The sequence below is a fragment of the Pipra filicauda genome, unplaced genomic scaffold, assembly GCF_003945595.2.
Source record: "Pipra filicauda isolate LSUMZ 115617 unplaced genomic scaffold, ASM394559v2 scaffold449_size645428_pilon, whole genome shotgun sequence".
Lineage (NCBI taxonomy): Eukaryota > Metazoa > Chordata > Aves > Passeriformes > Pipridae > Pipra > Pipra filicauda.
Window position 1 is genome coordinate 202,273 of NW_024104586.1, and position 27,042 is coordinate 229,314.

At 48.7% G+C, this 27,042-nt stretch overlaps 1 protein-coding gene across 2 annotated transcripts; it reads right to left on the reverse strand.

Annotated features, from left to right (window-relative positions):
• Positions 1 to 1,014: 1,014 nt before the first annotated feature.
• OIT3 (oncoprotein induced transcript 3) lies at positions 1,015 to 27,005 on the reverse strand. 2 transcript variants are annotated; one of them, XM_027711053.2, is made up of 10 exons: positions 26,856 to 27,005; positions 20,488 to 20,544; positions 18,776 to 19,150; positions 18,255 to 18,365; positions 15,067 to 15,189; positions 12,099 to 12,221; positions 8,037 to 8,197; positions 7,015 to 7,430; positions 3,326 to 3,425; positions 1,015 to 1,943 (listed from the first exon to the last, which is right to left on the reverse strand). In XM_027711053.2, the coding sequence occupies exons 1-10, from the start codon at positions 26,908 to 26,910 to the stop codon at positions 1,764 to 1,766; spliced, it is 1,701 nt and encodes a 566-aa protein (XP_027566854.1). In that variant the 5' UTR covers positions 26,911 to 27,005; the 3' UTR covers positions 1,015 to 1,763. The 2 variants fall into 2 exon arrangements, with proteins under 2 accessions (XP_027566854.1, XP_027566855.1); XM_027711054.2 differs by lacking the exon at positions 20,488 to 20,544 and having other exon boundaries at positions 21,928 to 27,005.
• Between the last annotated feature and the right edge of the window lie 37 nt (positions 27,006 to 27,042).

Sequence of the window (27,042 nt, forward strand, 5' to 3'; positions counted from 1 at the left end):
TATATAGCAAGGGCTGCCTGAACAAAGAAGTGACAGGAAGAAACTACCCGTGTGGTCCTAATGCAGATGTGAATCAGCAGAACAGCAATCCTAGGAGGAGGCTTTTTCCTCTCTTTTTCTTTCACATATGGCTAGATAACACAGGAACAGTGTCTTTCCACTTATACCTACTTATCATCACAGAAATGATGATTTACTCTAAAATACACACATATTCCCAGATTGGAAAAGCAGCCATGAAGCCATTTAGAAAAGTCATGAAACTCTCAGCCCATTAAATGCCCATTCCTCACTGGAATCTCACTTGCCAGAACAAATAAATCTGTGAAATGGAATACTGCTGAGGTAATTTGTGACTCCCTTCTAAATGATCCCTTCAAACAGGCTCCCCATTAATTTGAAAGCAGCAACAAATCTTTTTTGCAGTAATTTGGCTGCCTCCAACCAAAGCAGAACACAGGTAATGAAGGATAGGGGCCTTCCAGCAGACCTCCAAACACGCAGGACGGAGCTGCACATGGAGAAGCCTCTTGCAGAAAACCTCAGGAATGCACTGCAGTGCCACAGCTGGTGGTGGAGACGGATCCTTCCTCTCTCATCCTTGTTCCTGCCTCTCCTTTGTCCTTCACTGCTCACTGGGCCTCCTTCCTTTCACCCCACATCCCCAATCCTTCACCTCGCAGCGCTCCCACTCCCGAGTGAAGCCCAGAGGAGACTGAGCTGATCATCCGTTATGTTTTCTTTGGAAGGAGCTTGACAGCCCCAAGAGATTCCTGACAACCATGATGCCACCAGTCCTTGTGTCTCCAGCCACAGGCACTTGAACAAGGTTGCCTGGTGTCTCCTGTCACCAGGGGACAGCCCTGTCCTGAGAACTGCCCACATTACAAGTGATTCCTGTAAATAATTGCTGTGCATTCCTCTAATCCCTCCGTTGGAGCCACGGTCTCTCTAACGGGGTGAAGCCTCACAAGTTCCAAACAAACATTTGGTAGCAGCACGCCTGGGAGGGGGGTGTTTGTAGATGTTTAATGGTGCTTCTCTTACAATCAAGGTGCCAGAGCACTTAGCAAAGGCATTTTTGGTGGTGGGAGAAGAGGGAGAAAAATAATGATACACTAAATATAGGCAGAAACACTATTAAACTGCATGCAATTACCAAAAGACACTAAAAAATCAAATCTTATTAAATACCTTTCACTTTTTAAAATAACATTTAAATGTGCCTGTGATAGAGCTGAGCTTTAGCTGCCTGTAACAACAATTGTACAACTCCAGGGAATTTACAAATGATGAGATAGAATATTTTATACTTGTTTTTATTAACAGTCACCCAGAAGCTTCAGCATCGCTCACAGAACTGCACGGCAAACACGTTCAGCTACGATACTATTTGTACTGTCTGATGCAAGAAGACCTTGGATAACATTTGTTTAGCCAAGGACGAACAGTCCTGGAGCCTGTAGGTGGATGTAGGGAAAGAGAAAGCTGGGAAACGCTTCCGGTCTGCAAAGCAACAGGGTCCCTTCAGCCAAAGGGTTGCTGGGAAGAAACGCAGGTAAAACCAAACCATTCTGCAGTCCAGGTGTCCAAAACACTCACAAATAATCATCGCAGGGTTCAGGAAATGAGTCCTGAGGTGCAAGTGGGGCTTTGCCAAATACCTCTTGTTTCTCAAACAGCCATGGCAGAAGGCACTGATAAGGAAGGCACTGATAAGGAAGGCCGCTCTCAGGCGGAGATGCTGTTCCAGAGGGTGGGTGTCAGTCGTCAAAGTCGATTCTGATGGGGCCCCCTGTCAGGATGTGGTTTGCCACATGAACAGATCCCTTCTCCTCCTCCTCCTCGGCCGCCCTGCGGGCGCGTCTCCGGCAGCCCTGGGCACAGCGGGACGTCTCGTCCAGGGCCCCGCACACCAGGATGCGGCAGTGCAGGAACACCTCCTGGGGGTGGGGACACAGCAGGACGGGGTCAGTGCTCTGGGAATCACTGGCACTGCTGGCACAGCACGAGCCACACCACTGCCATGGCACAGCCACTTCTGTCCCCGCACCGACAGGGTCTGTATCCACCATCGCCACCCGCAGCCAAACCGGCCGCTCCGGCTGTGCCCGGCTGAGATCTCAGGGCATCTGTCTGTGAGCCAAGGGGGCACACACAGGGGATAGGAAGGCAGGAAAGGATCCTCCAGAAGAAGGGATGAAAACGCCAGGAATAAGCTTGGAAGAACTTGCATGGACTGGCAGGAGCTGCATGGCAGGGAGCAGGTCAAGAACATGTGAAGCCTCACACAGAGATGGGTTGAGAGAAATGTGCAAGAGGATTTGAAGTGGGCTGAGAAAACATAAAGCTAAGAATCTGAGGGGGAAAGGAGGAAAACACTTAGTGATGAGGGGCTGAGGGAAGGAGGAGAATGCAAAGAGCAGGGAGACAGCTGCCTTGTTATCCTGCACAGCAAAGGCAGTGACAGGGTTGCTGCTCCCTGCCCCATACATGACAAGGAGAAGAAGCAAGATCCCTGCAAGCAGCAGTCACAAATACATGATCAATGGTGTGGTTTGAAGCAGAATCCATGGCTCAGGCTGGGAGGATGCAGGGTGGAGACAGCAGTGGCAATCAGATGGCCAAGAAAAATTCCTGAATTTTGGAAGATCTCATTTGTTTTAGCCCTGATGAGGCTCTCTGGTAGCTGGAGCAGCAGCTTTATACCTTGTGGAGTAAGCAGTGTTGGCTGAGCATAACAATGACTGGAAGACCCAGTTTATTCCAGTACAGAAAAGGAAAGCTGTTTGCATTAGGGAAATGGGATTATCCTTCAACTGCCCTCTCACTACTGAGCTTCTGCCCCAGAGTGCCACTGGCCTGGACGGCCGGGTTTCACACTGAACTGAACAGGATGGTGACCTTGCATCTGGAATCCTGGCATCTGTACTCCCAAGAGCTAGAGAAGACACTAGGTTGAAGAGATTCCAAACTATAGACTGTCCTGTTTTGAAGACAGGACACTGCAAAATGTGCCTGGTGACTGGGAACACCTTCTCGCCCAGCATACGGGGGTCCACTAAGACCACCTTGGACACAACAATGATTTTAGCCTGCTATGGCATTGATGTTCCACAACCTAATTTTAGTTGCTTTTATCAGTCTGTCCCAAAGCACCTGTGTCAGGCTCCTGAAAGACACAGCTGCTGGAACAGGCCCAGCAGCACCTGCCTTAGCCCAGCCATTCCTCCCCTTTGCACTCTCACACAGCCACCCTGGTGCTGAGATTCCTTGGTCAGATCAGAGCTGATGCAATCACCTGAGAGCTGAGTTTTGAGCTTACCCTGTTGTCTTTGCCCACGAACTTGAACACAGGAACCTGGAAATGCTTGGCAAGATGGTCCTTTGACGTGTACTGCTTCACGGAGTCATCGGACACGCAGCTGAGGGAAGCAGAGGGACAGGCTTTTAATGGCTTTCCCAGAAGTGGAAAAAGACATTCCAGCCTACTTAACCAGAGAAAGGAAAGGAGGGCTTGGCTCTCTCAAGCTAAGCTACCATCCCTGCTACTTCCTCTTTGGCCACAGGAGAAAATTGGGAACGATGGGGGAAAACAACAGCAATGCTAATAGCATCTCCAGACAAAGGACAGCTCAGCAGCAGAGAGCTGGCAGGACCTGGGCCAGTCCCCTCAGAGAGGGACTGCCAGAGAGCTGCAGGCAAGTCTGTCCTCCTTTCACCTTCCTGTGCAACAGTCTGCAGTGTTATACACTGTTGAATGTGTTATGTACTTCTGTGTACACATATATATGCACATAAATTATGCTTAAAATGAAGCCTGTACACACATTACTAAAATATCACAGATGATGAAAGCAAAAAAAAAAACAAATTTGCTTTGTATCATTTACATATTTCTTCCTGCTGGACTTGGTCAGACAGCTCAAATTCACTGCATTAAATTAATAATTTCAATTTTTCCATCACTAGCAATATATGATCATGCTCTCCATACAGGAGAGCAGCACATGCTCCTGGGAGCACTAGGCACTGCTCTGATCCCAGTATTATTTTCACCACTATTTCTCCATGGCCTCAAGGGATATCCCTGTCTGCAGCACTTCCCTGGAGGCAAACACAAAACCCAGGGAGCTGATAAACCACCACTGTGCATCTACAAAACCGGACAGATTCCTCCCCCCTGAGGCCAAACACACTCAGTTGTTTAGAATAAAACTGCTGTTAAAAGCAGTATTCCTGAAGGCATCTGACTGTAAGGAATGACAGTTAAAGACTTGTCATGGGTGACTGGCTAAGCTTTGGGGCTGTGAAGTCAACTCGTAGGGCTGTCCTCATTTGTGAGCACATCAGCTGTGATGATTCTTGGACACCGGCTCAAACTGACTCCTAAACCTCAAGTTCTCCAAAGGTTTGCCACACTGGTGGCAGGAAACATACTGGTTTGGGGTTAGGGAGATGGGAGAACATCAAGCAAGAATCAGGGATATATGGACAAAACCAGCTCAGAAACCTCCTGAGTCATGGGGACAAGCCCTTTTGCATTTTGTGGGGGGCCATACCCTAATCCACTCTCCTAGGAAACTCCCAGACCCTGTCTCCCACCTTGGAGAGGTAGGGAAGGACAGGGAGCACGGGTAAGGAAGGAAAATGGATGAGCCTGCTCAGGATACAGGGAAAATAATGCTTTTCTGTGCATATTGTGCTTTAAGTTCAGGAAGCAGACTGGCAGTGCCACGGGAGCTGTGCTCTGACCCATTTACTGGGGGGTTCTAAGGTAGAAAGGAGGGTTTGGAGAATAAAATATCCACCTCAGCCTACAAATGAGGGGCAGCCTGAGGTGTAACCGAGGTGAGCCTTGCAGTGGAACTCCCTTCACTCCGTGGTGCTCAGTTAAAGCACAGTTCCTGACCACAGCACACTGCCCTGCCTGACACGACCTCGCTCCGGGTGCCCCAGAGAGCTTCAACACTGATCACCTGGGCCTTTGGTCAGTGCCTTTGGCTGCATTGTGCTTTCAGAGAGAGGAAGAACAGATCAGAAGCAGGAGAGCTGCTCTGGGGTTGGCTGGGCTAGCAGCAGTGCAGGGTACTACAGGGGAGGGACCTGGAAAAATCCTGGTTTCCAGGGTGGTCACATCAGCACAGGGAGAAGGCTGGAGTCCCACAGCTCCCACCTCTTGCTGACTGGAGAAGGCAGGGAAGGAAGCAGTAGAGAGAATTTCCCCATCCCTAAGTCCAAGGTAAATCCCCTCAAATTTGAACAGTGTTCCCCTCTGGAAGCTGCAGTTAACTCCTGCAGGTCTGATCCTACATAATCGAAATAATTTAAAAATCCCATCTTTATTGCCCTGGGCTTTTGGGGCTGGGTTGCTGGAAGGAAACTGGGTTATTACAGAACTGTCTGGAGCAGGGACAACTCAGCAGAGTATTTATTCAGCTAATTTTACTTTTGAATCGCTGCAAGCACAGAGAGAGACAAAGAACCCCAGTTAGTTCGATAGCACATCATTAGTGAGCAGTTTAACTACAGCCCAGCCCACGGGGGTGGTGTGTGTGGGGACACTGGGGACACTGGGGCCTGCAGTGAGGCTGCAGAGAGGAGCAGGCTGGATGAGGCTCCAGCCCACTTTTCCCTTCGATGAAGTTTCAATGCCCTCTGCAGGTACCAAGGGGCTGCCGGTGCCGTAAATCCTCCAACTAGTGCTGGGGTGAATTTAAGGCATGACATTTGCTGCCTTCTCCCTTCTCCATCTGGCTCAGGTTTTGGTTGCTGTTTTGAATCCCATCACTTATGAGGAGAAATTAATCAATGTTTGGAGCCTTGACTCTGTGAAGGGTCCACAGGAAGAGCCGAGGCAGGGAGTCAATAAAATCAATTCTCCCATTACAAATCTGCTCATAAAGCCCAGAAATGTCAGGCACAGAAGGACTGCAGCCTAGGATGGAGGGAGAGCTGAATCCTTCATTGGGAGATGAAAAGAGAATTTCTGGGTACTTTACACTGCAGGACCCTTTTGCTGTGAGACAACGACACAGGACTTGTCATCACCAGCTGTAAGGGTGGGTGAGGAAATAATTGTTGTCCTCATTAGATGGTCTGGCAAGATGGTCCCAAGACAACACACAGGGCTTACACAAGCACAGTATCTTGACTGCCAGGCTACAACACTGCGGGTATGTCTTAGATATTTCCTGGACTGAACTTCCCTCCCTAGAGGAACAGCAGACTGTGACATTTCCACAGCATTGTCTGGTTAAGCTCCTGCATGCAAACACTCCACAGCAATGCTGTAGCATGGCACAGTCATTTTGGCACCCAGAGAAGTGTCTGAAAACAGGGATCATCTTAGGAGCCACAGCTGAGCCCCCAGCAGTGCTCCCCAAACCTCTGATGCAAAACCCACTACAGAGAACCCACAGATCCACACAGAATTGTTTTTAGCATATCCTGCAAAGATCACTAACCCCCAGAAAATTACAGCCAATCTGAGGGACCCTAAGTTTGCTGCACTGACATCAGAGAGAGGGATGCTCCTGGAGCTTCAACTAGGATCAGCAATGGAGTCTTCTGGCTCATGCTGTAAGAAGGCCATTATGAGAAAATCAAGAAACTTGCTCCAGTTGCTGCAGCAGCTGGCTGGCAGCAGCACATGGCCATCAGGGGGTTCTGCCCATTGGTTTGGCAGTCTGTGGCTGGCAGGGAGAGGATATCAGGAAAGAGAATCTTTTCTACAGGAGCCAACTCAATTATCCACAAAGCTAGTTACAGGGAAATATGGCCTGTAAAGGCTGCACTCGGAGTAACCTCTTTCACTGTCTCCCACAGTTTCTCCCAATTACTTTTGATGGGACAGGTGTTTTCAGCTTGATGGCTGCTGGTGACTGCTGGGAGCAGGGCAGATAAACTGCTGTGGAGAAGGGATAGTGTTTCCTGCCTCACACAGACAAGACAACTCAGCCCCACTGCCAATTCCCATCCAACAGCCAGCAAGAGAGGGAACAGTGAACTCACCCATCTTGAATCAGGTAGTACTTGAGGATCTCATCGATTTTGGAGGTGGGAGTGGCGAAGCAGCTCTCTACAAGTGTCTCTAGTCCACTGACGTGCACCAAGGGCTCAATCCCAAAGTACAGCGAGTCCCGAAGCTTGAGGGTGGGAGGAGCCCCCCTGTAGGGTTCATCAAAGTCTTTGTCTTTGAAGATCTCCAGGGTGAAAGGGAAGATGCCCTGGTTGCGGCTCATGATTTCCAGGGGCGAGTTCTTGAGGTTGGGCACGTAGGCCTCGGAGATGGTGTAGCGGCGCGGGAACTCGCAGGTCACCGGGATCAGCAGCTTGCTGGTGCGCACGATGATGTCCCCATTGCTGCCTGGGGTCTGCTTCGGCAAGCCGGTCACCAGGTTGGTGGCAATGATCTTGTCATCTATTACCTGCAGCAAAGAGAGGTGTTGAAGGGAAAGGGGAGATCACTGAGAAGGACCTCTCTGGGTTGACTTTGTTCAGGACACCCCAAGTAGCCACGGAAGGCACAGCTCTGTGAATTTATACGCTGCAACCAGAATGATGTTCACCCTCACTTACCAACCAAGGGCTCAGTTTGCTGTTGGCTGTGATGCACTGCACTCCTGCAGCAAGCTGAGAAATTGGCTTCCAGTGCAACCCATCTGCTAAGATGGGCTCTCTGGTTCCTGACCAGCTGCCAGTTTAATTTTTGGAAGAGGAGACCAGAATCCATCTCAACAGGAGGGTGAGGAGTGACAGCACTTGTGCCTTCTGCACTGGCGTGACAGTGAAGCTCCCTCTGTGACGCACCAGGTGAGCAGAAAGCAGCACCCACGCTGACAGACACACCACTGGAGGGGAGGTGGAACAAGCTCTCCTACTTTGGGATGTCAGCCCGGGTCTACTCAGAGACCAGCTGCACAGCAACACAGGAAACTGCTCTGACAGTACAGCTAAACCAACCCTATTCCCCAAGGAAGCCACAGCCAAGTCCCCAAATGCAGAGATGCCAAGAGCCAGGGTACAGTACATACATCTACAACAGTACCACAGGACTTCAGGGAGAAATGGATGTTGACGTGAGTGCCGTTGGAGACGCCTTTGCACGAAGTGTTGATGAGGGAAAGGTCCAGGCCTCCAACCAGGTCCTTTGGGATGTTCACCTCGATAGAACTCGACTTGCACAGCACTGGAACTGCAAGAGAAGTCTCCATAATAGCATTCTGCACTACAAAGCTACCAGAGAGCTGGGGAAGGGCTGTACCAGTTATTATTGGGAAAAAAGGGGAATCCTGTGCAGCATTTATCATTACTATCTCCCCACAGGAACTGCCTATCTTGCATTCCTACCTACACAACACAAACCTGAACTACCACGGCCCCAAATTCTCCAGCCACAGCGAGGCCTCAGAAAACAATGAAGACAATCACCGCACTTGAAGCAGAAACTTGGCTGTGCAGCATTTCCAGCTTTACTTAATACTCAGCACAGGTTTGATTGATATCTCTTGCACTGCTATCTATGTCCTGGGAAGAGCCTTTGCCAGATACGAATATCAAATTCACAACACCCCAGGCAAAGCCATTTTTTAAGACCCTTAATCAGATTTTACATCAAATCCAGAACACATCAGAACAAGGCAGAGTAATTCCATATAGATACCAAGCTAAAATGGAAGCACCTCAAAATGCCATAATAATATTTTTATAAGCAATAAACCCAGCTCTGACAAACAAACCCAATTACCTCACTCATTCCCACCTCCTTCCAACCTCTGAATTTTTAATACAGGTCTCCATGTGAATTTTTTTAAATTACCATTCCATTACATAAGAAGCGGCAGAAAACATACAGCTTGGGCAAAAGGAAAAAGGAAAGAAGAGAGAATAATCTTCAATAAAAAAGTAATTGCTATATATATATTCCTTGGGAGACAGGACAAGTGTACTGGTGCCAGAAAAACAATCCCCTTACAGTATTTCCCTTTATTATATTTTAAAATCCCACAACAAAACTTTTTGCAAATCTACTAGCTGCCCAAGCTTTTTGCCAAAATTACAGTCTCAGTCCTTGACATTCGTATGACCTGCTTTCCCTTAACTTTGGTCATTAATTACATAATTTAGGATTCTGGATCTTGAATACAAGGTACACTGCTAAGACACGCCTTTTACTCCCCTTAAAAACATTCTCCTGTTCTAGCCAAGGTATTTGTAACAGCCTCTACACCTGCAGGGAGGACTCCTAATAAAAACTTGATCTTTTCAAGGTGATATGCTAAAATGTATGCAGAGTGCCCACAGCAATATGCTCCCATAATGACATTGCTGGGTTAGAACAGAAGCTTAAAGAACTGAGAACTACCTTAACTTCCCCCCCATCGGCAGTGGGAATAACGGAGCACGTCGGATGGCAAAGCTCAGGAGGAGACAAAGAGACTTTGGAACACAGCACAGTGCACACAGAGGAACATCCTCCGAAGAACTGATGGGCTCAATCTGGATATAAAGCCTCACTGTCCTAGTGACTCCTTGATAAATAAGAAAATGTCATGCTTTTATTCTATAAAGGTGCAGTTCAGAGCAAGACAGTTCATACCCCAGCTGCAATTTTCCTAAGTTCAGGACCAGTTTGGTTAAGGATATCTCTGTTTCTGCATGTCTTTGATTGGCACAAAGGAGGAGAAAGAAGACCCCACTGCCTCCATGCTCTGGCACTGCAGGACCTGTGTGTGCACACAGAAACAAGTGAAGGAAACCTGCAGGCAGATCCACTGGTGAATCAAGACAAATCCTGGCTCTTTGGGAAAACACTGGGGGAAACTCCTCATACTGACCATGTCAGAGGAGCTGGTAATGCAATTCAAACCACCCCAGACATTTGTCCAAGGAATAGTAACCAGTGCTGAGAGCAGTGTTTCAGTTCTACCAATCTGTCAGTGGTGCTGCGAGCAGAGCCGGTGCCTCAGCGCGATCCGGCTCTGAGCAGACCCCCTTCCCCCAGGACAGGGGAGCTGCAAAGGAGATGACAAGGTGTGCAGACAACATGTTATTCCAGGGTAAGCAGTGAGGTCCCGACTGCCAGGACTGAGATGCCCAGCAGAAATGAGTTATCCTGATGCCAAGGAGCCCACTTTTATTCCCAACCTCTGGCATCCGTTCAGAGAGCTGATGCCAGCTCTGCACCCTCCTGACTTGCTGTCAGCATCCATGTCCTGCTCCTGAGAGCCTCATCCAGGCTGTGCCAATCAAACATTTCAGTTCTTCACCCTCATACACCACAGATCACCTGTGAGTACTGGGAAAGCCTCCCCATTTCCACTTTAAACTCTGCTTTGCACCAACACTTGACCCTGGTAGGAAGCTTCTCTGGTGAGCCCAATGCTCATTTTTGCTGTCTGCTGTTGTTGGCACTGTGTTCCAGCCTCTGGTTCCTTCCTCAGCCTTCCAAAGTGCAGCTGCTTGGAGCAGAGGTTATCCTTCTGCACAGACTGCCCAGCAGAACAGATTCCCTGACCCACTGCTATACACCAATTACAGTGTCGTACCCTGCCTACAGGCACAAAAAGCTTGGGCAGAGGAGGGAGGAGGAAAAGCATTTCCCCCTGCACTTCAGAAAGATGTGGGGTACTAGGATGGGCTGCAAAATTCCAAGTATTTTGCTGGCTGGTATCTTTGTGGAAAAATTGTAGTCAAGACTGGTTTCTGTGGAAGATTATTAATGTGTGTTCTGAACGTAGAGACAGCGCAGAGGAGGGTGGAGAGGCTGCACAGCCAATTGCTTCAGGCAACTGTGCCTGCCCTGCACTGCTAATTGAACCAATATAAACCTGATTAGATCTCATAAAAATTTGTGTGGTACAGCTCCATATCTGCTCAGAACTGCAGACCAGTGCACAGGAACATAAATCCATGACATGGAGAGGAACAAGCAATTCCACTCCATGAGATGCTGCATCCCCAGCCCTGCCTGGCCCCGGCAGTGCTGCTGCTCTCAGTAAGCAGCCTCACAAGCAGGAGAAACATTGGCTGGGAAACCCAGGGCTCCCAACCCTGCTGGGGTTGCCTCAGAGAGCCAGGACTGAAAATCATTGCTCTGTATCCATCCATCAGACCTTCAATCAGTGAATGTAGTCACAGCCCTTGGAAATGCCACCTCCACCTCCCCCAGCAGCACTGCGGGATCCCAAGTGTGCAGTGCTCACCCTTGGGAGCCCTGCACTTCTAAAAGGCTTCAAAAAAAGCAGAAATTCCATCAAGCAGGACCATTCCAAGTTCCTCTCTGAGACACACCTGCCCTGTTGGCCCCTGTGAAGTCTGAATCTGTCCCTCCAGCTGGTGTCTGGGCACTCTGTGACACATCAGACTGCAAGAGGTTCTCTGAGCACACCAGGAGACACCAGACTGCTGGTAGCTTGGGATGTATTTGTAAAGGAAATCCCATCCCAAAAATGGAACCTGTTCATTCCATGTGCATGCCATAGGTGTGAGTGAGTCAGCAGGAAGGCTCCCTGTGTAAAGTTCACATGGAAGGTTTTCCAAGGATAATGCTGTCCTTGCCTCTATGCAAGGATGTATCCCAGGCACTTTTCCAAGGGACAGCAGGAACACCCTGTATCAAAGCTAGTGCCCTGCTTCAAGGCATAGGAATGCTCACTGGAATGGCTACTGAGATACTTGGAGAAAACATGCCTCTCTTTTTAACCCCATTGTTGGAAGTGACTGAACCACTTGAGCTGAAAATTTTCAAGTCTGAAGCATGGAAAATGTCAGTTCTACAGCACCAGTTTGTCAGAGGCACACAGAGCCGAAGCAGAGCAGTACAACAGGAGATATTACGCAATCTTAATTGTAAGTGAACTCTGCCAAAACCACCCGTGATGCAAGAGGCACCCAGGAGGGCCCTGTGGCTGTTCTCCTGCCTGGTTAAAAGAGCAATGCCTTCAGGCTCTCAGTTCTGGATGATCTGTCATTAATGACAAAGCTCCACTAATCAAACTGGAAAGGACAGACTAAGACAACAAAACCAAGAAGAAAAGTTCCTTCAGACAGACTTCTGGGGGACAGAGGCTGCTGGGGAGATTTTGTTGACCTACCTTGGCAAGTGTGGTTGTCTTCTGATAGAACAAGTCCCCTTGGACATTCACACTGGTAGGTGTCTTCCACTTCAATACAGGTATGGCTGCAGCCTCCGTTGTTGTTGTGACAGCCTTCGATTTCTGGGAGAGAAAGGAAAGTCAGCACACCCTGAGGGCCCCAACGTACCCCTGACCAACAGAGACTGTGGCCAACACAGCTCCAAGGCAGCAGCATGGGCAGAGCTTGCTTCCAAGAAAATGCAGTGGAAACCCTCTTTTTAATTGTACAGTTTCCTGTCTTTGTCATTTCACCATGAGGTTAACACGGAATTCTGTGAAAAAGCTTACCAAATTAAATCCCACTGAGTAGGCAATCTGCACCTTGGCCCTTTAAAGATCATAGAATGGCTTCGGTAAGAAGGGACCTTAAAGACCATTTTGTTCCACACCTTCCACTATCCCAGGTTGCTCCAAGCTCCATCCAGCCTGGCCTTGGACACTTCCAGGGATGGAGCAGTTACGACTTCTCAGGACAACCTGTGCCAGGCCCTCACCACCCTCACAGGGAAGAATTTCTTCCCAATATCCCATCTAAACCTGCCCTCTGTCAGTTTAAAACCATTCCCCCTTGTCCTGTCACTACATGCCCTTGTTGTTTGTCTCTCCTGAGACATCCTCTTATAAACTAAATTTTTATGTTGTTTCTTACTTCAAAAAGGTGGGAGGAAAATCCTCTTAAAAGTTCTGCCTCACTCCCTCCCTTCATCACCAGCGGAATGACAGCCCTGAGCTTTGCAGGGGAGCTGCCCTGGGGAGGACAGCCCTGCAGGGAGCCAGCTCCTATTTCCAGCAGGGAACACCAGAGAAAAGATGATGTGCTCATTCCCCCTGGGTTTCCCAGCTGTGAGGGGGGTGGCTGTACCAGATTCCTTCAACCTCTCTGTAGGGTGAGGATGAAACTCTGCTCCTAGGAGTTTCTTTAGCAGGAATTCTGCTGGTTTGGGAGTTCTAAGGCTTTGAGGTTGGCTCAGGGACAGAATGACAAGAGTTCACAGCGTAAAGTTCATTCCCTTCCTAATTTTCCCCCATTGTCAAGAGCAGAGGAGGGAGGGCAGCACAGCTAATTGGAGGATGTGTCATGTCTTACATCTTATCCATTCAGGTGAGGCAACTCTCTGAGGACCTGAGTTTTTGTGTAAAACATATTTCTGGCTACTACAGCTACAGAAAAGAGCCAGAAAGGTCATCCAGACACATTCTGAACATTTGAAAACCTAAGGAAAGTAAGGCCATTTCCAGCTCTTGTTGGCTTCCTATTATAAAAAAAATAACAGGGTCATGATTTTTTTGGAAATAATCTTCACTGCTTGATTTTTTTTAACCCTTTGGGATGAGTATGCTAGATGAGTACTACTGTTCTCACTGAAACAACAGTACATGAGATAAACAAATCATAAATACAAAATATTTCTCCTCAAGGCTGCCATCAGAAATGACTCTGTGGTTTTCACTGAAATGTAAAGAAAAGAATGGAAATCCCATACTGACCCCTATACAGTGCATGGAAAACAAGAGCCTGAACACTCCATATGAGTCAAAGTAATGGGTATAGCATCCTAATGGAATATAATACTTTTAACCCTACTCAGCCTCAGCAGCTCATGTAATCAAACTAAATCTCTCGCATTTGTTCTTTTTAGCCACAGCTGTGAGGCGGCTCACAAGTAAATCACATCCTCTAAGGGCTCACAAAGCTGAGGGCACATCTTTAGAAATAAAACTCACTAACAAGACTGTAAAAATCCCCAGCAGCAGTGTTAAACTTGTGAAAAGCACCATCCTTCTTACAGAAGGGGAAATTAAATGATATATCAAAGGCCCTAAAAGCCAACATTGGGAACAGCACAAACAAGTTTCCAGACAGACTATTCCAGCCCTGTCAGAAGAGTGTGAGGAATAAAAACTGCACAGCTGGTTTACGTGACCTCCTACCAGCTCAGAGCTGGATGTGGAAGGGACAAAGCTCACAGACCATTTTTGGCCCCACATGATGTGACAAGGACTTCAGGAGCTCTCTGCACAGCATTCCCAGGGCAGTGTCACTGCCTGCATGAGTGATGTTTTGCTAACACAGCTCAGGGAGCAGATTGAGCTCTTCTGGGCAGCTGAAAAGTGAGGCACATCTGCAGCTGTTTTTCTTGTCTGAGGCCCCACAGTATCTGTGAACACCCCACACAGCGGCTTTGCTTTGGAGGGGGCACAGAGCTCTTCACAGCTCACCACAGAAAACATCAGGTACAAGTCTATTTTTGCTGGGTTTGCCTATTTCTGCCCCAGAGATGTCTGTATACTGTTAGTGACAACAGATCAAACCTACCATTTGGTCTTTAAGCCACCAGTCTAAACTCATCAAGGGTTTTCAGCCTGGCTGTGCCACTCCTGGGAAGGAGCTGTAGCAGATGAGCCCACAGCTAACCCCTCACAGACACTAAACAGCCAAAATGCAGCCCAAATCTCAAATCTAACTTCTGTTCACACACTGGCACCCCTCTCCTCAGTCTCTGCCCCAGGAGGCTAAAGTGATCCTCATGCTCTAGTCTAATGTCATGACATTACCCCATACCTAGGGTCAGCTGCCAAACCCCAGCAATGCTAAATCTGTCCCCCCCCCAAATCTCCAGAGCCAAATCCCAGCAACTCCAGCAATAACCGGTTCCGTGTGGACAACCAGTTTTCCAGATTCACTGCTGCCTTTCCCCCACGGAGGTAAACACAAGCAAATCCTAACACAAGTGAATGAGGCAGGGAGAACAACAAGGAGACTTCTCTCTGCTTGCTTAGAAGGATATTTTGGGAACAACCCCACTGGCAAGCACAGAGGTGATACGAATGACATTTAATCCCAGCTGCAAGGAGCTAGGAGAGAAGCAGTGCTGCAAGGGAGAGGGAATGATTCCTGCTGTCCCTGTGGCAGCTGCAGCCTCACCTTCACAGGTTCTGCCGTCGCTGCCCAGCGTGCGCCCGACCCCGCACTCGCAGCGGTAGGAGTTCTTCAGGTTCACACAGAACTCACTGCAGCCTCCGTTGTTCTGCTCACACTCATTTTCATCTGAAAAAAAGCACCCCAAACCACTGTCAGAACATGCCCTCAGTAAACACACAGCTGGCACGTGGGAGCACTGCTCAGACTGGCTTTCCTGGCCTGCTGAACGGGATCAGGACAGCAGAGATCATATCACAGGACATCTTGAATGGGAAGGGACCCACAAGGATCGTCAAGTCCCACTCCGGGCCCTGCACAGGACAACCCAACAACCCATCCATGTGCCCCGAGAGTGCTGTCCGAACACTTCCTGAACTCTGGAATGTAATGAGTAATCTCTCTGACAGCGGCTTTTGAATCTCTTGGTAAAGTTCTGAAGACTCCTGCTAATCCTGTTTTAAAGGCTAAGCTTTCTCTGTGTCTGTCTGCTTTACTTTTTTTTTGAAAGGTACTTTTTCTCTGAGATTCTCGTTCTTCAACTTGATTTCATCTCTGCGTGCAAAAAGTGAATCAGAGGAAGGGACAGACATTGCTATTGTTGAGCCACAAAACTAACAATTTCTCTTAGGCAGGCCAGCACGCGGAGGTTATCAATCAAGGTTCTATCAAAACAGCTTAGAGGCTGGCATTTACTAGATGTCAGAAGCTTAAATTAAGAAAAAAAAGCAAGATATTTTAAGAGACAGGTCAGAGAGGCGCTTTCTTAGGTATCAGTGGTCCCACACACTCACAGTGCCCACAGCTTGCAGCTGGTGCTGGTGTCTCCTTCCACAAGCGACGTGAATTGAATATTTTTAGCCAAAGAATTGGCTGCTACCCTGCTTTGGGAGGCAGGAAGCATGTCCAGGAGACACACAGACACTCTGCTTTTCACACGTGACAGGCTCCACACTTTCCCTTCTAAAAATAAAACTAAAGCTGCTTAAAAACAGAAGGTGAAGAGGGAAAGGGCTAACTGGCAAAGGCACAGAGATGCTCTTAGAAGGGCCTAGAGCTTGTCGTGGTCAAGGGCTGTACCCAGCAATCCCCCTTGCCTGTCCCTCAGGTTCTACAACACACAGATCTGTCCCCGCTCTTCCACACCAGTGACAACCAGCACTTCTGGGACACTTGTGGTTGTCTCGAGACTGGACTGGGAGAGCACTGAGCTGATTTTATCCATGGCTTAGTAGGACATGGATCCAAGTATTCACAAGGTCAAAGGCAATGTGCTGAGTTGGTGGATGTGTGATGGGAAGCCCAAGACCTTACCTAACCACTGACCTTGCAAATGAAAATGTAACTGAGGATCAGCAGTTCTACTCTGGGATTCAAAGCATGTAATGTACTGAGAAGCACAGGGAGGTGCACAGAGCTGTTTAACATTCATGGAATGGTTTGGGCTGGAAGGGTCCTTAAAGCCCATCTCATTGCACCCTGTCATGGGCAGGGACACCTTCCACTAGCCCAGTTGCTCCAAGCCCTGTCCAACCTGCCCCTTGATGGGGCAGCCACAGCCTCTCTGCTGCATTACTGCAGCATCATCAGCCCCCCTTTTTAGGAGGAGCTGGGAAAAGAAGCATATTCTCCATTTAGGAAAGGCTAACAGGGATTTATTTAGTTTCTCTGGAAGGCTGGCACAGCTGCTCTGAGAGATGTAATTGCACAATTACTCAGCGCAACAGAAAGTCATTAGAGAGATGAGTGAGCCACACAAGAGAGGCTGCAGGCTGGTGACCCAGTGTGATCATTCCAGCTGAGCTGTTGTGCCATCTGGGAATCCCAGGGAGAAGTAGCAGTGCAGAAATCCTGCCCAGCCTGGCCATGGAGGGGTGAAGGCAGCTGCAGCACACACAGACAGGCTCAGGCTCCTGCGAGCCTCCCTGCTGCAGGAAATCCTTTCCTCTGAGCCTGCACACTTTTATTGAGTGCTGGTGCTTGTCAAGGGCACTTCTGTGACTGGAAGTCTTGAACAGAAGCAGCCAATAAATGCTTTTAATTACCTGAGAGAGCTAAGTCAGCCACTTGGCTGCAGAGATGTGGAGCTGCTTAAGCAAAACCCTTCCACAGAATCAGTGTGAGCCAGAGTAACTCTGCAGCAGGGCGAGGCTGCTCTCTCCACAGACTGGGATGACTGTGGCCCCTACCCCGATGCCCACAGACACGAGGGGTGTGAAGAAACCACCCACGCCTGCTTTGTCAGCTGTAGTCAGTATGGAAGAGGTTGATCTGCCACACAGCCTCCTGGACCAACTCTGTTTTCAGCCTCACCACCAAATCAGGCCACAAAGACACAGACGAGATCCCATCTCCCCCATACACTGGCACCCCTTCCTCCTCCCTCCACCTCACCTCTTCTCATCCACCAGCGTGGTTCTGCAGCTCCCCAAGGGCCACCCCTTCCCAGCCCCTTGCTTTCCCCCACAGATCATCTTCTCCCTGACCTCCCAGTCCAGGTGCTCTCCTCCCAGCACCACACACACGACCACAGCCATCCTCTCCTCAGAGGTCCATGAGGATTCCCTTCCAAATCCCCAAAGCCCACATTCCCCACTCTGCTCTCACTTACAGCCCTCCACACCTCCCTCTGGCCGTGCCAGTCTCTGTCACCAAATGCCAACCCCCTAAACGCCCCCGTCATGCTGCCTAAAACCACTGCAGCTGTGATGGGACTTACTGTCCTTTGGCTCTCCTTAGGGCCCAGACCATGGACAATGTCCCAAAAGGGCAGGAATATGGTGGAGCTTAGTGTGCAGCCTTACACCAGCCAGCAAAACTTTTTTTGGGGAGGAAAGAGGCATTCAACAGAGCATCTAATGACAGGCTGCACAGTATTTTCTGAATACCACAGGGAGACTGTGCCACGATCTTGCAAAGAGACTCTGCTAATGGCAGTGCAGCTGTTGCCTTCAGAAAGCAAATCTAGTCTCCGTACACACAGAGCTCCAGGGCCACCAGAATGGATTCAGTCGTGGGATGTCTCTTGGAATCACTGACAGAATCATAGACCTATTCTAGGCAGCAAGGGAGGAAACTCCTCTTGGAATACTGCATGTTTTGCACTGCTTTGCAAGGCAATGGGTCGAGAAGTGAGTGAGGAAACAAAGGGAAAGAAAGCATCGGTAGCTGGCACAGGTTATTCCCACCCTTACCAAGGCATGTCTGTCCATCAGGTCCTAGTGTTGTCCCCGGGGAACAGGTGCAGTCACTGGTGTCCAGGCAGGGGCCCTGGCAATCCACCACATCACAGATGTCATAAAAATCTAGGGCATGACAAGAACACTGTCAGCTCAAAGTGCTGAGCATGCAACAAAAATAACCACATTTGTCCCATCAGCTTCCTGCCCTGGGAGCAGCCCAGCAGTTCCAGACCTGGCCCACGTTGGGAAAGACGAACCGCCGAAGCTGCTAAGAAACAATCTGCTTTAATTACTGCACGTCAGAGATGCAAATTTTGACTTTGGCAGCGAGCCAAGACAAACCACGGCACCCACTGAGAGCACCAAATCACCGCGGGCCGGGTCAGCCATGGAAAATTCCCGCCGGCGGAACGCAGCGGGTGGAACTGCCTCACGGATCCCACACGGACAGGCCACCACCCGCACCTGACGGGTGGCAAAGCCCGAAGCCGGGCACCGGGGACAAAGGGGTTTTGGAAAAGGGAGCCACTTACGGCCGCAGTAGGCGTGGAAGCACACGCTGGGCTTGGAGAGGTGGTACACGTAGTAGCCGCCCGGGCAGGCCTTGACGTCGATGGTGGTGTTCCAGAGGCAGCAGTTCCCGTTGAAGCTGGCGCAGGCCTGGCGCTGGACGACGCCGTCCTGCTCCCGCGGGTGGCTGCCGTTCATCCAGATGGGAGCGTGGGTGCCACAGTGGTTCTCGGGGATGCAGAAGGTGGGCATGGCGTCGCCCGCCATGCCCGTGAAGCGGTACCACTCCCCGTCGATCTGGCTGTCGCACGTCGGCTGCCCCTGGGAGCCGTTGATGTGGTGATCCGTGTTCCTCCAGGGCTCGTTGAGGCTGATGTAGGCAGAGCAGGGGTCCAGGGCTGGGGCAGGCAGCAAGAGAGAACAGCTGGTAGATATCAAACCGACTGAGAATCGTAAACAATGCAAAATAATTTCCTTTTCTGTCCCTGACTTAACAGAATCACCGTGATAGAGATCCCCAGGGAGACATGGTCATACCAGCAAGCTGACTGTCTTGGGGAAAATTCTGACAGCTCAGCTTAAATTTACTCGTTCTTCCAAGACCTCAACAGAACTCTTACAACATTATGCAACAGTCTGACTTGCTGCTTTGCTGACAGGGGAAAAAAACAAAAAAAAGATATAAGCAAATCTGGGGGCCAGGTAGTGATTTTGCCAAGGGAAATACAACCTGGGAGCACTGGATCTAGTCTAGGATATCCAGCCTTTGTTCAAGTCCTAACTGAGAACCTGTAAGCCCCTCCTGAAGTCACTGGTAACTCTCCCAGATGCCTTGGAGCAAAGGAATATACTTCAAACAAGTTATGCAGTCTCTTTTAAAACCCACCCACAGCTGGTGTCAGTCCTCACAGCTGAGTTGTCAACTCAACTGTTATTTATTATCTTAAAATCTAGAGGGCATGAAGGTCTGAATCAGGACCTTCTGGAGAGCAAAATGTTCAACTTTTGACACAGTTGTGTTGCTCCCAAGGCCACAAACCCCGTCTGATCATGCAGTCCTCAAGGAGCGTGTCCCTTTGCAGAGGCCTTTCTGAACCTTCTGCAAACACTTAAAACATAAGAGTTCCATAGGGAGAACAGAAATAAAGATTTTAAGTGTTCATTACATTTTCAGTCTTCTAATTAACCCTGATTTGGCAGCTTCCTCACTGAAAGTCCACAGGTTCCATCTTCCCTTACATTTAATATCTGATTAAGCACTACTTATCCATGACAGACTATTCCCTATTAAGCAAAATGAATGCTAATCCTGTCCTGAGTAAGGAAAATTGATTATTATTTCCTAAAATCAGGCTAATACAACCAACCATTCTGATTAAATGCATCTCAGACTGGAATAGCCTCTACTTCCCACAGCACATTTCGTTTTAAGTTCTAAAACTGTGCTGTTTTGTTTTGTTTAACAATAGGGTGATGCAATTTGGGTGGGGGGAGGAACATTATTTCTATTAGAATTTCTGGACACAAACCTTCCTGGTTCATTATTTTGATTTGCTCCACTGATTTTAAAGTGGAAACTTTAAAGTGCTTCAGAGAATGGACTTCAAGTCACCCTTATTTAGCTGTGCCCTCTGTAAATATCTGTCCCACAGACATGGAATGTTGTACAAGTATCTCATAAATACAGCATCTCTCTTGATGAGCACCCTTGCACCTTCCTCAACCACAGCCACACCTTGTTTGGCCTCAAATCCAGCATAAAATGCAGGAGCAGCTGCCACAGTCAGGAGTGCTGCAGAGCAGAGCACGGATCTGGGTTAGGAAGGGAACCTCACAGTTCAAAAACAGGCAGAGGAGCTGATTCACTGCCATCACAACCAGCCCAGCTCTCCTGAGCAGCAGAGAGGGGAAGGCAGGAGGGAATCTCTGAGGAGATCCCTCAGGAGCTCTCCATTTCACCCACCTCTCCTTGCCTGCCCTTACCCACAGACAACAGCAAGATGAAAAGGTTTTCATGCTGTTCAAAGCCAAATGAGGTGAAGTGGGAATGCCCTGTCAGCTTCCCAACTGGGCAGCACTAAAAATACACACAGCCTCATTAGCTTTCATGCAATTAACTTTATGAAATATCCTCTGTGGACAGCCTCTGGAAACACTCATCTAGGGAGAGCACGTTGAGTCCTAAACATTCAGAAGATAATTTAAAGACAAAATTTACTGAGATGAAGATGCAGCAGCTCAAAGGGAGCTGGTAAGAAGGCACATCGGGGGAACTGAGGTAGCCTTTCCTCACATCCTTCATTCCTCTGAGAGCTTCTGGCAGGAGTGAGGGGGAGGCAAACAAGCAGAATAAGCAGACAGTGCTCTTTGGAACACTGCAGATCCTCACGGCCACCCTCGGAGTGCCAGGGCTGCCCCACGCCAACCTCCCTGCAGACACCAGCAGCCCTTGGCAGCACAGTGTACTGAAAACTGATTGGAGTTTTTAGGAAAAAAAACTGATCAGCCTCTCGTCTCCTCTCCCCAACCAATGAAAACTTGGGGGTTTGCACAAGACATATCACTGTCTCCGGCTCCCTCCATTTTTCATTTTTCTTGGCTCAATTCTTTTTCCTCCCCAACACTCCGTGCGTGGCCTGAGCAGTTCAGCCTGACAAGCATTAGCTATGAAGCAAAGCTTCTCCATTTGTAATCTCGATGGTATCATCAGTTCTCTAGCTGACATGGGATCATATATACTGGGTGACAAATCAGGCTCCAGCAAGCATTTGTGAGCCCACCATTCTGCAGAGATTAATCCTGTGTGGATTGTGTAACTGGAGGTCTCTGCTCCAGCACAACTAAGCAACGTAGTGAGCAGCACTGCATTATGACACTAAATTCAGTTCAGATTTGTCAAAGAAGCAGGTGAAAAGGCAGCATAATGGCTATTCATAGAGCCTGTCCTCCAAAGGGAGAGGAAAATCCCACAGTGCCTTGGCAGGAGAGGTTCTCCCAGTACAGGAGACTTCACGCTCTGTGACAGAAAGATCTTTCCAACTGGAAAGAATTTTACATCATCTTCAAAGGAAAAGAATATTTCTCCCATCTTCCAGCCTTTCACTTAAGAATACCAAGGCTCAGCATGAACCTTTACAGATGCCAAACAGAAATAAGGCAATGCCTCTTTACTCACCCATCGAAGACACTGGCTGGAGCTGGATGACAAAGCAGATGCAGAAAAACGAGTACTGGAACATCCCACTCAGCCAAGGAGCAGTCACTGCTCAAGGAACAGAGGCTTGAAAGCCCTCACACGCTGTGGCTCTTGCAGCCTTCCTCCCAGTGGAGCTCCCGACTCCAAGGTTCCAGAAGAGCAAGTGTGGTCGCTCTCCTGGAAGTTTATCAGAGGAAGAAGCCGAGGGGATGTGGGGTACAGCTCCAGCCTTGACCTCCCCAGAGCAGCTCTGCCCCTGACTGACAGCAGAGATGTACTCACTGGTCAATGTTGTTTTTTGGACTCGACCTGCTATTGTTTTCTGCCCTGACTGCCCCACAGTGACACCTCTGCTATCTCATCCGGAGAGGAGTTCTAACCAGGGACACCCGGACATCCCGAAGGCATGGAAGAGAAGAACAGATGGGTGCTTGTTATCTCTGCTCCTTCCACAAGTCCTACGACTCCATGGCTCCCCCAGGCAGAAAACACTGGCCAGAGAGCCTTAACTGCAGGAAATGGTGGCCAAAGGAGGAGACTGATCCTTCCGAGCAGAGATTGCAGAGGAGCCCCTGGAGCAGAGCTACAATGGGAACATCAGTCAAAGTGAAAGACTGGTCTCCCACAGGGAAATAAAGCTGTTCCAAGGCTCCCTTTTCACTCCTGGTCACACAACCTGATTGCAGCAAGGTTATCAAACAAGGCAAGTAGAGACCCTTTTCTGCAGTAGTCTTACAATCTCCTCATCTTTAAAAAACAAAACCAAACCAACAATCAAAAAATCCATCATTAAGGAATTAAGTTCCACGCAAACCCAAGTAATTGAGAGCCTCTCCTTACTGGTTCAAACCAAACTAGGTTGAGCTGCAGGTGATAACCACAAGCTCTGGATGCAGCACCCTGAAATCTGTTCTCTGCTAAAGCAAACCCAGCACCACGGCTGGCAGTGGGATACCAAGGACAACGTGAATAAGCGGAAAGGGATCTTCCCTCTCCTCCCATCAGCTCTTGCTATAAGAGATCTCCATCAGCAATGAGTGCAGCTAAGCCCACAGTCAAGCAAGGGATGCATTTCCCCATTCCCTTCCCATCCTGCATTTCTGCAGCAGGCTGGAGTAAGGAACGACATCAAGGTTGACGAGCCAGCTCGAAATCCCAGCAGGAAAAAAGCAGCTCCGTTATTTTCACATTGAGTTTGCACAAGACAAGGAGCTGGGTGTTTGCTTCACAGGGATTGCACACTACAGAACGTTCTCAGTGGCCTTTCCCTGCCTGGATGTGTCCCTGGCAGCAAAGTGCAATTTGCTCCTCTGCTCCACCCAGCACAGGAGTCAGTGGTGAATGACTCTGAGGAATGACAAAAAAACCCAAATAAGTCACAGACATTGCTCCCACCAAAATAAATAAAAAAATCCTTGTGGCTCTATTGTGCTGACAGCTGTGCAGTACTAGAAAAGGTTTTCCAACAACAGGAAAAGAGAACAGATTCACTACACAAAGCTATCAAGGCAGATAACCCTAAACAGTGCTTGTGTGAATTCCCAGAAGAGAAACTAAAATTGAACAGAAAGTATTGCAACAAGACACAGGGATTTATATTTTGCCATTTTCGTGGAGAGGCTGATTCCTACTTATGATCCTGGGTAAATAAAACTGACAAGCGTGGATGGAATGTTCTGTTGGTGCCACAGGTGTGTACAGTTCTCTGAACCATCTCATCTCCCAGCTGCTTTTGTTTTGGAGGTGCTACATGAGCCTGTCACAATCGTGCTTTGACAGGTACAGGTAAGTGACTGACAGCTGACAATTAACACAGGGAAACCAACTGCAGCATTGCAATTCTGAGCCTCAAAGGGGTCGCCAACAGGCCCTACCAAGTTCTCCAAAATAGATTAAAGCAGGAGATGCCCAAGCATTCCCAGAGATGGCACTATCCCCAATCACCACAACATCTAGTTCAAGGAAAGGGTCTCAAGCTGGAGATGATTGTGTGCTGCCTCTAAACACTTCTGGGAAGAAGTACCAGAGGCAACTCCTCTATCAGCACTTTCCCTTTGCTTTGTAAATTAATTTGGGTGACAAACATTGCTCCACAAACAACAGTAGCCTGAATTGGATCACATAATCTGTGCCTCAGGGAGCTGTGTTAGTCATTTCTGAAAGCAGAAAAGGGAGGAAAAACCCAAACAAAATCCTTCTTGCAAGGAGATGCTCTGGGAGAGAGGACATAATTCCAATGGGGTGCTCTAGGGCCTGCAGTCTCCAGGCAAATCCGTTGTTCCTGACCTCCACTTCCACACTCCAAGGATGAATGAGTCCAACTTCCCAAAAAGAATCAGGATCAAGTTAGTACTTCTTAAAAGTAGTCATCAGTACTGCTTAAAAGATGTGAAGGGGGGAGGCAGTACTAAAACCGAGGGCTGCAATTTTGTTTTGGTATGCAAAAGTTCTAAACCTGCTGCAAAGCTTGGGTATGTCTGCTCTTAACGTGAGAAAGGCTGCTCATTTTGCAGTGGCAAGCACCCTTCCTGCCCCTCCCAGACATCTGGAGGGCTTTACCATCCTCACACAAGGAACTCAGGTTCCTCAAAGCACTGGCTGGGCTGGAAAGCCTTGTACTGTTTGTAAGGCACTGCTGACTGAAGAGGCTTTGTCAGAAACACCACTCAAGGCACCGCAGTGCCCAGCGAAGGGGAGGTGCTGAAGCTCAGCTCTGGGTGCAGGGACCTGCCCAGAGGAGCAGGAGGAAGAGCTAATCAGCACTTCCTGCCACCGAGGGAGAGCAGAACCCGGCACACGCGGCAGGATCTGAGGGTGCAGGGTCACAGCAAGCCCTGACAGGCTGCTGAGATGGATTGCACCAAAGTCAAGGACTCTGAGATAGGCCTTGGTGCTGTAAACAACGTGTCCCAGGACACGGTGCCAATGGGAAGGGCTGGGGAGATCAGGGAGCAAACACGAGCCTAAGGAAGAACGAGTGTGAACTCAAGTAAAACATCAAGGGCCCATTAAAATCAGGCAAGTACAACACCCCTAGTGAAGAGCAGCAGTTATTTCCTCCCCCTTGGTGGAGACCTGTGATGTTTTGGAGTGTTTTTGGAGTGTTTTTCCACAGGTCCTACAGAACCCGGTGTATTTTCCATGATCCTCAATTTTCAGATGGAGAAATAAGGGCGTACAAGCTCACAGAGCCACATCCTAAAACCAGCTTCTCCCATACTTCAGGGCTTAGGTATACTTCAAGTCTAATTTCCATTCCTGTATTTTACTTTTTCATCCCTTTTATGTCATCATACAAGTAAATCTGATTTTTTTTTAAAGGAAATAATTAGAATCTCTTGAGACAGTTAAGATTCAAAAATCTCCTTCCCTGTGTGAAAATAAAGCCATACAATGTGGCACAGAGGAAAGCAGCTTGCATTTACAGCTCCACTCACAAGAAAACCTCAGAAGATACAAAGAAATTGGTCTGCTGGCTCAAAGAAAGGGCAACTTGGCCAGCTCCATTCGAGTGGCACAGTGCCAAGGTCTGACAGCCAAGAGCAGCTCCAGAGCATCATGCAAAACCCTCCTAGAGCCGACATGGAAGTGTAGGAACTTGCAGCAAGGTGGATCATGGTGGCTGCCTGCCAGGCAGGAAAGGATAGAGGGCAAAAGAGAAGGGGTTTCTTCTTTTCTCTTCAGGAAAAAGGAGCCATGAACACCTTTCCCTGGAGGGCCTTGGAATGCAGAGCCTCACAGGCACAGCAAAGGAAACCTAGTACAGCTCTCCAGGCAACTTTAAACCGGTCACGTATTTGAAAGCCCCCCTCATAAAAGAGGTTCATCAAAAGAGTAACAAAGCTGGTAGAAGCAGCAGCACCTGAACACTGCAATGCACACTGCTGCTCGTCCCTCACAGGGGCTGAAGAATGCAGTGGGACATTAAGATTCAGGCAGCACTGTGCAGGACCCTGTCACCTGCCTGGCTCCAAGATGGGCAATAGCTGCTGCAAGAGAGAGTGTTCCTGTGGAGATTTAACAGTGCGGATCAGGAGAGCAAATAAACATTGCCCTCCCCTTGAGTGTTGGCATTCCAAGGCACTGAGATGGGAGTGTGAGGCTTATGGCATGTCATCCACACCTGGCAGAGACCACAGCGCACTGGGACAGCAAAATCTTCAGGAATATGGACTAACAAGACCCGCTGGACAGCCTGGATTTCAGGGAACAACTGCAGACTCTTGTCTTCCTTCCTTCTCCTACATTGTCTCTATAACAACATTAAAACATGTGCAGGAACAATTTTGTCACAGCATCTTCTTGCTTTCAAACTAGAGATTGTGGTGCCAGATGTCATGAGTCTCCTGTTCTTCTGGATGCCAAAATGGGTGACCTTTTATGCAACTGAGCCAAGCAATTTATATAAGCACGGCAGCAGTTCATCTGGACACAGCAGTGGACTAAGGGCTGCTTGGAGGAAGAAGGTTTGTCAGCTGTGATTAAAGGGAGGTGACAACTAACAGCTTCCAGTCCTTCTCCTCCAGCTTTAGAAAACACGAGGTGGCTCTTTCAAAAAATATAATACCCACGATTGGCCAGTTTTTGAAACAGTTGATGGACATGATAGAAACCTGCACCAAACACCTCATCCCAACACCACAAAGTTAGGACAGAGTACAGTTTGCTGATTCCCAAAGTTAATGAACAAATCATATGCCACCATGACAAATCAGACCATTCAAGGGCCCAGAAAGGAACAGAAGCTTAAAACTTCAGCAACTTTCCTCTGAAACAGCACTTGAATGAAACACAGAAACACTGACACCACTTGGTTGACACTTTTTAGGTAGTTGGGGTGTATGTTCTTATCCTGCTACTGTGTTGGCCAAACAAAGGCGCATCTTTGTCAGACCACGTGTCTCTACCTCCACCTGAGCACCTCAGGTGCTCCCGAGATCCCTGTGTTAGGCAGCCAGGCATGGCAGCAGGATCTCCATCCGAGCTCCTTCAGCAAAGCTCTGCTCTGCGTCACCACGGCCTCAGAGAGGTACGGGCAGGAAGAAACAACCTAAACAAAAAGAAATGGAGGAAACTCAGCAGAGAGCTGCCACA

What these genes read in the sequence shown, in the direction of transcription:
- OIT3 (XM_027711053.2), bottom strand. Translation starts at nt 26,910, where the DNA reads ATGCCTGGCTGCCTAACACAGGGATCTCGGGAGCACCTGAGGTGCTCA. An exon ending in CGACGGCAGAACCTGTGAAG is followed by an intron (nt 12,222 to 15,066) that starts GTGAGGCTGCAG and finishes TTTCTCTCCCAG; the next exon opens with AAATCGAAGGCTGTCACAAC. An exon ending in TCGTGGGCAAAGACAACAGG is followed by an intron (nt 1,944 to 3,325) that starts GTAAGCTCAAAA and finishes CCCCACCCCCAG; the next exon opens with GAGGTGTTCCTGCACTGCCG.